Here is a 9,729-nt window from a genome sequence, read left to right as displayed (position 1 = left end):
TCGAGGCCTATCATAATGATAGAAAGATGCCGAAGGGACATAGGCCCATCATAATGCTAGAAATGGGCCAGAGATCAGTTCCAACAAATGGGCCTGAGATAATAAGCCTGTAAGATCAGCCCAACCCAACGGAGCCCACCACTGAAAGCCCACCGACCGACTAAGCTAAGGCGAGAGCTCTCGTCTCATCTCAGACGCGTCGCGGTGTAGCCTCTCCTCCACCCGTCTCACCCACCGCGCCACACGTGTCCGCGACGCCGGCACGTGCCACCGCGTAAGCGAAGCCTTTTAGCTCGCTCGAGCAACTCCGGCGAGCGCGAGTGAGCGATCGATCCATCTACCGGCGATGATGCTGCGGAGGACGCTGCCGAGGCTGGCCTCGGCGAAGGACGGCGGCGGCGGCGGCTTCGCCGACGGCCACTTCCCCTCCCTCCGCGGCCACCCCGCCGCGCGCGCCAACGCGCGGGACGCCGCCGAGAAGCAGGCGGCGCTGGCTGCGAAGGAGGAGATCAGGGACCACCGGCGCGGCGACGCCGCGGCGGCGTCGCCGGCGCCGTCGACGGTGAAGGAGTTCCGGGTGTACCGGTGGAGCCCGGACGCCCCCTCGCGGCGGCCGCACCTGCAGTCGTACCACGTCGACCTCGCCACATGCGGTCCCATGGTGCTGGACGTCCTGCAGAAGATCAAGGCGGAGCACGACGCGACGCTAGCATTCCGGCGGTCGTGCCGGGAGGGCATCTGCGGGTCGTGCTCCATGTGCATCGACGGGGTGAACACCGTGGCGTGCCTCAGGCCCGTGGACACCGACACCTCGTCGGCCACGACGGTGACGCCGCTGCCCCACATGTACGTCGTCAGGGACCTCGTCGTCGACCTCACCGGCTTCTACCAGCAGTACAAGTCGGTGGAGCCGTGGCTGAAGAGGAAGACGAAGACGAAGACGGAGACGACGGAGCACGCGCAGTCGCCGGAGGAGAGGAAGAGGCTGGACGGGCTGTACGAGTGCATCCTGTGCGCGTGCTGCAGCGCGGCGTGCCCGTCCTACTGGTGGAACGCGGAGGCGTTCCTGGGGCCGGCGGCGCTGCTGCACGCGTACCGGTGGGTGTCAGACAGCCGCGACGAGTACGCGGCGGAGCGGGTGCAGGCGCTGGCGGAGGGGTGGGACAAGCTCTACCGCTGCCGGATGATCAAGAGCTGCACGGCCACCTGCCCCAAGAGCCTCGACCCCGCCGCCGCCATCTCCGCCATGAAGACCCTGCACCAGCTCGGCAAGCCATGACATAGAGACACAGAGAGAGAATGTTGTTCTAGTGTTTAGCGTGCGTTCCAGTTAATTAATCTCTTTTTGAATAATAATCCATCGAATTACTACGATTAAGGTCCTATTCTTTGCGTTTCGTGCAAAAACTTTATATATGAAAGTTGCTCTAAAATATCATATTAATCTATTTTTTAAGTTTGTAATAATTAAACTCAATCAATTACACATTATTACCACCTTATTTTGCGTAAAAAATTTAATCTTCATTTTATCTTCATGAGATTCAAACGCCGCAAACCTTACATCAGCTCTCCGACACGTTATTCCGAAATCGAAATACTTTCAATCCAGCTCGAGTTGATGGCTGATTAGAGTTACATTTAAAAGAATCGAATTGAACTCCAATTTGTTGATTAATTTGTTTGAATTCCATCGAGTTTTAACGATCTCCGAACAGTTTCCCATAAATTTCTATCGGAGCAGCGGCTTTACACAATTTTGGCAAGTATTTGGGATAACAAAAAAATTCAGAGCAGCCCACATTGCACATTACTTTCTTGGGCCGCAAGAAGATCAGGCTTTCTTTCTTGGACCAGAAGTCGCACTCGCACACACCCGAACCCGACCGAGCCAACCAGCGACCCGAGACGCCCACAAAACCGCCCAAAGATTTCCTCCCATTTCTCGCGTTTCCTCCCTCTCCAAGCACTCTCCCCTCCCCTTCCCCTTCACTTCCCCTCTCCTCAACTCCACCGCCTTCCGCCTCGCTGCGGAGCCCCCGCGGCCATGCTGACCCCGCGCGTCCTCAAGCTCTCGCTGCTCCGCCGCCTCGGCGCCGCCTCCGCCGCCCGCGCGGCCGAGCGGCCTCCGCCGTGCCGTCCCAGGTACGAGATCCTGCCCGTCGTCTCGCTCTTTTTTTTTTTTTTTTTTTGAAATTCGTCGTGCGCGCAAGCTGTTCGTGCTAATGCCGCAGCGGGCGCTTCCCCCACGATGGCGCCTCTGGTTTCTCGCTGGATTTGGTGGGGTTTTGTTTTGTTTTGTTTTGGGTGTTCTGCGTTGGGGGGGGGGGGGGGGGAGGCCTGAGTCGTTCGTCTCGTGCGTGTTGTGTAGCGGGTAGGATTCGGGCAGGGGCCGCTGTTTGCGTTGCAATTTGGGAGTGATTAGGGCGTTTTGGCCGCGGAATGGATGTGGTGAAGTTGCGGTTAATCTCGGTATCCTGCTACAGGAAACAAGTAATGAGCTGACGCTGCGTGCATTCACTGCACGCTGGTCGCATTCACCATTGCCGTGTTACTAGGTTCAACATCCAGATGCGGTGGTTTCTGTTTAGATGTAGTTAGATAATTACTTTGAATAGCGTTTGGAAACTTGGTCGGGTTCGATCGTGTTTTAATGTTGAATATGCTGCCAATTGGACCATTCACGGTTTGCTGTGCACGCTGTCTTACCTTTCCTCTTGCAGATGATACATATTTAGACTTGTGCAGGGCTCTAGGCTAGAATTATTATCTAGAAGTATTTCATTACATGACATTTGAATCGGAATGGACATTCCTACTTCACCAATGGATTGATTTCACAATTGTTTCTGTGCCCCTTACAGCTTGCTAGCTATTACTGTTGACCTATGAATTAATGCTTGAGTTGATTGAATGATAACGTTAAGCAATTGTGGAGATAATCCTACTGCCATGTGTCTTGTCCTGCACGTGCCTTTGTTGTTTGTTTAATTGAGTTGGTTCGGTAATTCTGGATATTTGCTTATACAGAGTGTTTCCTGCGAGGAGTAATCATTCTCGAGGTTATTCCAGTGAAGGAGGCTCCAAGTATAATAGGCCAATGAGACAATTTGCTGAAGAGAATGAGGCGAATCCTCAGCCGCTGATATATTATGTTGTTGTATGTTATTTATCTATATTCCCTCATATTTTTGTTTCCATATTTTTATTTTTCATGATAATTTCCACAGATTTGTTAATGTCAAATTGGGTTACTGGCAAATTTTCACTCTGTTTTTTATGTGCAATATCATTTGACCTATAGAACTTTTATCAGCATTCTCATGTGCAATGTTATTCTCTAAATGTGTATATTGATTTTGCAGCCATCTGCTCTACTAGTTTTTGCTGGACTAGTCACTTTTGTTCACTATAATGATGAGAAGCGTGCAGTTACCCAAGGTACTTACAGAATTTCCCAGTTGTGCATCTTCATTTGTTTTTGTTGTCAAACATTTTGATCTAGTCATTTTCTTTTAAGCTCAAGTCTGTTGGAAAGTTGTTGAATTAGTTGATCTTATGATGGTAATAGTTCTATAGGCATTGATGTCTGAACTGCAATCCCTTGTGGCCCATAAAGATATCAGAAATAATTGTGCTTGATCTTGAAACCTTATGATGTAAAGGAATCCAAATTTCTACATGCTCCAACACCTTGTTTTTTTGCGGATTAGTATGTTCTCATGTTTTGTATATGTGGTTGCTTTATAATAACTGCTTGAAATTACTCTTGCTGCTACAATACTAGCAGCCCAATTTGGTTTACCATCATGGCGGGAAAAATTAATACTAAACAAATGAAACTGATGACAGCATGTTTATTTAATTATCTACCCTTTGTATATAGTTGTGTATCTTGTAAATCGTCAGTTCTTCTGTAGTATCTGAACTGTGTTCTTTGTTGCTATTTGCATTTTGTGTTGTGGTGTTTCCATCTAAAGAAGCACAGCAGACCAGTGTTCCCAAAAGGTGTACTACCAATAGACCTGCAATTGGAGGGCCATTTAAGCTATATGATACAGAAAACAATGAGGTGACTGAATCAAAGCTTCGAGGAAATTGGACACTGATGTACTTTGGCTATACATCATGCCCAGATATTGGCCCAGCAGAAGTTCAGAAGATGGCTGATGTTGTCAAGTTGTTAGGTACGTTACTATTTACCATATCCTACTTTCTTGGAAGTACATTATTGCAGACATGTCATTGTTTGCTCTTTAATATCATGTTATGTAATCTTTCACATAGTAGTGGTTAGCAGCCTTCTATGCATAACACATATTCTTCTTCTGTCTGCCAGTGCATGCGTGCATGTTTTGTTTGCATTTTTTAGATAAGACTTGTTTTTCCACTACAGTAGTAGTTATGCAATGAAGTATGTTTCTTTGCCTAGAAATGTGAGTGGTAAGTCCTGTTTTATGATTATGTTCTAGCACTATGTTAATAAGTCCTTCCTTATGTCAACGTTCAACTTCCTTGGTTACGAGTCACTGAAGCCGTGCCTTTGCTCAATCATGAGTGGAGTGATTATTTTTCTTGTATTGAGGGTGCTTCTCATGGAGGAGAGGGACTAAATTGTTTTATATCTACTATTAAGCTGAAGACTTTGGTATGATTTATGAAGGTTGGTTGAATTATTGTTATTATTTTAGGCAGAATTTATTTATAAAACAAATAAATTGACATAATGTCTATTGGGCTATAAATTAGATTTTAGTGGTATGATAAAATTGGTTTGATTTGATTAGTTTACAAAAGATTCTGAGTTACATTATTGCATGATAAATGAATAGTTTGTTAGTTACAAGGTAAAATGGTTTTGTACTTTATACAAAATAAGACTTTTATGTTACTTTTGTTTCAGAAAATAGTTACTGTGTGATAGTTAATTTTAAATCATCACTGTTAACATATTTGTTTAATTAGTCAGCTTGGATGCAGTCTTCCTCTCCTACATGTGGTGCCTTGGTCCAGTTGGACCACTCAGCCTAAACGCCCTGGCCCACTAGGTCCACTCGGCGGACGGACATAACAGAGTCGCCTTTTTACACAGTACTCAGGCTCTTGAGCCTTCTGTCATAAGGCTCCCGAAGCTTTCATACATCCATGCCAATTTGACCAATTCGCTAGTGTCTTTGTCCAATCTGGCGGTTTATATTTCCTTCTGTTTGCATCAAATGGCTGGAGATTATCTGCTTACGTGGCTTACTGAGAGTCACGAAAGCATTGAGCTTTCACTGATGTAGATTCTGTTAGCTGGGCTTTTTAAATTGGTAGTAGTTCTCCCTATAAAATATTAATTTTTATGTATGCTATAATTTCCTTATAATAATTAGATTTATCTGAACTCTGTTGTTTGTATTACATTTGTGATCTTCCTTTTCTTACAGTTCTTAATTTGTCGTTTCATAGAGTCAAAATATGGCACCAAGATTACACCACTCTTTATCACAATTGATCCTCAACGTGATTCACCTGCTCAGCTTAAGGCATATCTTAGTGGTAAGTTGCTCTCTATTTTTCATGCTATTGGAACCTTCAAATTCACTGTATTTGGGAATGATTAGTTTGTTTCTTTGAACTGCAGAGTTTGACCCAAGAATAATAGGACTAACGGGATCCATCAATGCAGTAAGACAGATTGCACAGGAATACCGTGTTTTCTTCAAAAAGGTTGATGACATTGGTCAGGACTATCTTGTAGAAAGCTCTCATAACATGTAAGCACGCACGGTATTATTCTATATAGCTTGCCTTGTTGTAATGTCTCAGGCACTTGACTGTATAAATATACAGGTACTTGCTAGATCCATGCTTGGAGACAGCACGATGCTTTGGAGCTGAGTATGAGGCATCTGATCTTGCTGAGGCGATAACTTTGGAGATCCAGAAAGCTTCTAAATCATCAACAAACTAGTGTAGCTGCCCATTGTCTTTGGGGTATACTTCTTGACTCTTGGTACTTATTTGTTTCAATTATTTGCAGTTGACATATTAAACCAAAGCTGTGAAATAATGTTCTTGATCTGGCAGTGAATTGGTAATACTCTCTCCGTTTTTTAATAGATGACGCCGTTGACTTTTTCTTACATGTTTGACCATTCGTCTTATTCAAAAATTTTGTGCAAATGTATAAGATATAAATCACACTTAAAGTACTATGAGTGATAAAACAACTCATAACAAAATAAATTATAATTACGTAAATTTTTTGAATAAGACGAATGGTCAAACATGTACGAAAAAGTCAACAGCGTAATCTATTAAAAAACGGAGGTAGTACGTGATAACATGCTTGTTGTGTTTGGTCACAGATTACTTGTCTATTGCCTACTACATAGAGCCTGAAACAACAGCTAGAAAGTTCAATCTATCAATACCTTTTAGCTGTGGTGCTAATATTGTTGTACATGCAATTAAATGTTCTGCTTTTACTTTCTTGGTACTTGATCCAAACAATCTCTTGAAAGATCTATTACAGATGTACTTTGGATTATACACGGGGGAGAATTACACATACTAGTTTATCATTTAAATCTTGAAGATACTGTGATGTCGACACCTCATGCATAGCCTGTTTGTTACAAGAGAACATTTTCATGTTGATTTTGCTAACATGGATTCGTTTTCCCAGGACCTAGTTCGGCACAATCCAATGTTTGCTGTGAAGCACTTTTTCCCTCTCCCCTGTATAGCCTTGATCACAAAAGGGTGACATGGTGAACCTCTCATTTAGCTCTGCCACCAACTGATTCCAGCTCCTGTTCCCCGCTCCTTTGTGTGTAAGAATTGAGCAAAACTGTACAGCGCCTCCTCCGATGAAAATTTTCCAGCTACGATTCACTTGCAATTTTACGATCACAGAATTCTGTGGCAATGTCTATTTGATGTACCAAAACTACCTTGTAGAACAGGTCCTGTAGGTAGGGATGAAACTGGTTCGGATAGTTTTTTGTCCGTCCGAACCAATTTTTGGATTCGGAAAAATTCGGTCGGAACTATCCGGAACCTTTTGGATTCGGAAACGAATTCGGATTTTTTTTTCTCGGATATGAAAACGAATATAGTAAGGGTGATATCCGATGGAAACGTAAACTGTCGGAAACTATCTGGGATTTTCATCGGATATCCGATATTTTAGCAAAAGAGAGATTTTTCAGCCAAAAAAATAAAAAAACCCTAAAACCCTAGCCGGCCACCTTCGCGCCGCCCACTGCCGGCTGCCGCATGGCCGACGACAGATCCGCGCCGCTGCGGCCGCTTGTCGCCGGCCGTCGCGGGGCCGAGCGCCGAACACCTCCGTAGGACGGTGGATCCGGCCCCTCCCGAGGGCAGTGCCGCCGGATCTGCTGCCTGCCGCTACCGCCCATCGACGCTGTCGCCGCGCATCGAAGCTGTCGCCGCAGTCGAGCCCGCTGCCGTCGCCGTGACCCGGCCGCCCCAAGGCCGGTGTCGCCGGATTCGCTCGTCACCGTCAGCCGCACGTCATCGCCTCGCGCCACCGAGCCCCCGCCGTCGCCTCACAACGTCGGATCCTGCGGCTCTAGGACCGCCAACCCCGGATCCAGCCACCACGAGGCCCGCGTCGCCGTCCGCCGCACGCCGTCGCCTCGCGCTGCCAAGCCCCAGTTGTCGCCATTGCCTCACAACGTCAGATTGGGCCGCTCCGGGGCCGACACCGTCGAATCCGCTCGCCGCCGTCCGTCGCACGCCGAAGCCTCGCGCCGCGGAGCCCACGACGTCGGCCACCCTGAGGCCGGCGTCGCCATCCGGCGCACGCTGTCATGGGAGGAAGGGTGGCGGCTGGGAGAGTGGGACTGTGGGAGTGGCCGGGTAGGGTTAGGTTTATATATCCCTCTATCTAAATGGGCCAACGGGCCTAAGAATTAGCTAATAAGTCTATATGTACTCCCTCAACTTCGAATTAAATTTTATAATACTAAATGAACTCATAAGAAAAAAGTTGTCAAAAACTAAGTTGTAGAATTTATTGAGATCTACCAATTTTCTTTTAGTCATTTCTCTATCCAAGTTTGATTGAACTATATAAATTTTGAATTTTAAAATATAAGAAAATCAAATAATTTTTCGAGTAGTAAATGATTTCAAATGGAAAAATTGTCAACAACAAAGTTGTACAACGCATCAAGATCAACAACTTTTGTTTGGGTCATTTTTCTATATGACTTTGTTTAAACAATTTGAATTTGAATTTTAAAATATGATAACTTCAAACAACATTTTCAAATATTAAATGATTTCAACTGAAAAAGTCATCAAGAACAAAGTTGTATAACTCATCAAGATCTATAACTTCTATTTTGGTCATTTCTTCATCCGACAAAGCGATAGTAACATTGTTTACAAAATTTACATATCTCGCATATGGTTTCATAAGCTATAAGAGAGAAATGTAAATTCTGTGAACAATGTTACTATCCCTTTATTGGATGAAGAAATGGCCAAAATAAAAGTTGTAGCTTTTGATTAATTCTACAACTCTTATGTTCATGACTTTTTCAGCTGAAATTATTTACTGCTTCAAAATATTATCTGAAGTTGCTATTTTTTGAAATTCAAATTTTAAATTGATAAAACAAAGTCACAAGAAACTATGGCCAAAATAATAGCAGTAAGAACACAATAACACATTAGAGCATGATTTTAGAAATATTTATGAAAAAGAATCATCCAATTTAGAGTTCATATGAGTGCGATAAACTAGTTTTAAATTTTATTTTTACATACGGCTCCTTAGGACGCCCATATGAGTGCGATAAACTATTGAATCGTTCTCCCTCAACCACAAAATCGGATATAACAAAATTATTAATACTAAAATTTGGAAAAGTTGATATGTTATATTAGAAAAAAAAATAACGAGTTATATTTCTTTTTTGAGTTGTGATGCTTAGTTTGAGGGGTTTTTATGTTCCGGTTAATATTCGTCACCGTATTCGTTTTGCTTCGTATTCGCACCATATCTGTATCCGACAATATTCGATTTCGTTTTCATATCCGGGTTTCCGATTCCGATTTCGATTTTGAAAAAAAATGTGAAAACGAATATGATAGAGCTAGTTTCCGACCGTATCCGATCCGTTTTCATCCCTACCTGTAGGCTCTAGCACTGGATAGTGGATACCAGCGTAGATTCAGAAACCGGTTTCTTCCTTTCGGGATGAACAGGTAAAATGGGAAAAACTTTACAACAATGCCACATGTTCTGTCACGTGTAGATCTCTTCAGTGACCGACTGTTAACACATGCCTTTGGTTTGTGAAAAAAACTATTAGCTTTTCAATGGTGCAGCTTCCTACGAGTAGTGGTGCAATGGAACTTGTCTTTCCTCTCTCTTTCCCTTTGCTCTTTTTGCAGCTGCAGGCACTCGAAGAGAATGATCTTATATTATGCAGACTGTCGTTCCCTAGCTGGACAGAAGCCACCTGCCGCCATTATGCTTGCCGAGGTGTTACTTGGTACACTCATTTCTCTATATTCGCTATGCTAGGTGTTGACAATATTGCAACAACCTTTTTTTCACTTTAACTTACTCAACTGAGGGCTTGTTTAAATCCCCTAGCAAAATTTTCCACCCTATCACATCGAATGTTTGGACACATGTATGGAGTATTAAATATAAACGAAAAAAATAACTAATTACACAGATTGCGCGTAAATTGCTAGACG

General features: G+C 44.0%; 2 protein-coding genes across 2 annotated transcripts; both read left to right on the top strand.

Moving 5' to 3' along the window:
• Positions 1 to 346: 346 nt before the first annotated feature.
• On the top strand, positions 347 to 1,279 carry LOC127785364 (succinate dehydrogenase [ubiquinone] iron-sulfur subunit 2, mitochondrial). The gene has a single exon (XM_052312794.1). It carries the CDS (start codon positions 347 to 349, stop codon positions 1,277 to 1,279), a length of 933 nt encoding a protein of 310 aa, XP_052168754.1.
• Positions 1,280 to 1,963: 684 nt separating this feature from the next.
• On the top strand, positions 1,964 to 7,089 carry LOC127784039 (protein SCO1 homolog 2, mitochondrial). Its single transcript, XM_052311220.1, has 8 exons — positions 1,964 to 2,145; positions 3,031 to 3,160; positions 3,366 to 3,441; positions 3,981 to 4,187; positions 5,452 to 5,541; positions 5,627 to 5,759; positions 5,836 to 5,979; positions 6,674 to 7,089. The coding sequence occupies exons 1-7, from the start codon at positions 2,048 to 2,050 to the stop codon at positions 5,954 to 5,956; spliced, it is 855 nt and encodes a 284-aa protein (XP_052167180.1). The 5' UTR covers positions 1,964 to 2,047; the 3' UTR covers positions 5,957 to 5,979; positions 6,674 to 7,089.
• The last annotated feature ends 2,640 nt before the right edge of the window (positions 7,090 to 9,729 follow it).

This window comes from Oryza glaberrima, chromosome 9 (genome assembly GCF_000147395.1).
Source record: "Oryza glaberrima chromosome 9, OglaRS2, whole genome shotgun sequence".
Classification (NCBI taxonomy): domain Eukaryota; kingdom Viridiplantae; phylum Streptophyta; class Magnoliopsida; order Poales; family Poaceae; genus Oryza; species Oryza glaberrima.
This window is presented reverse-complemented; position numbering and strand designations above follow the sequence as displayed.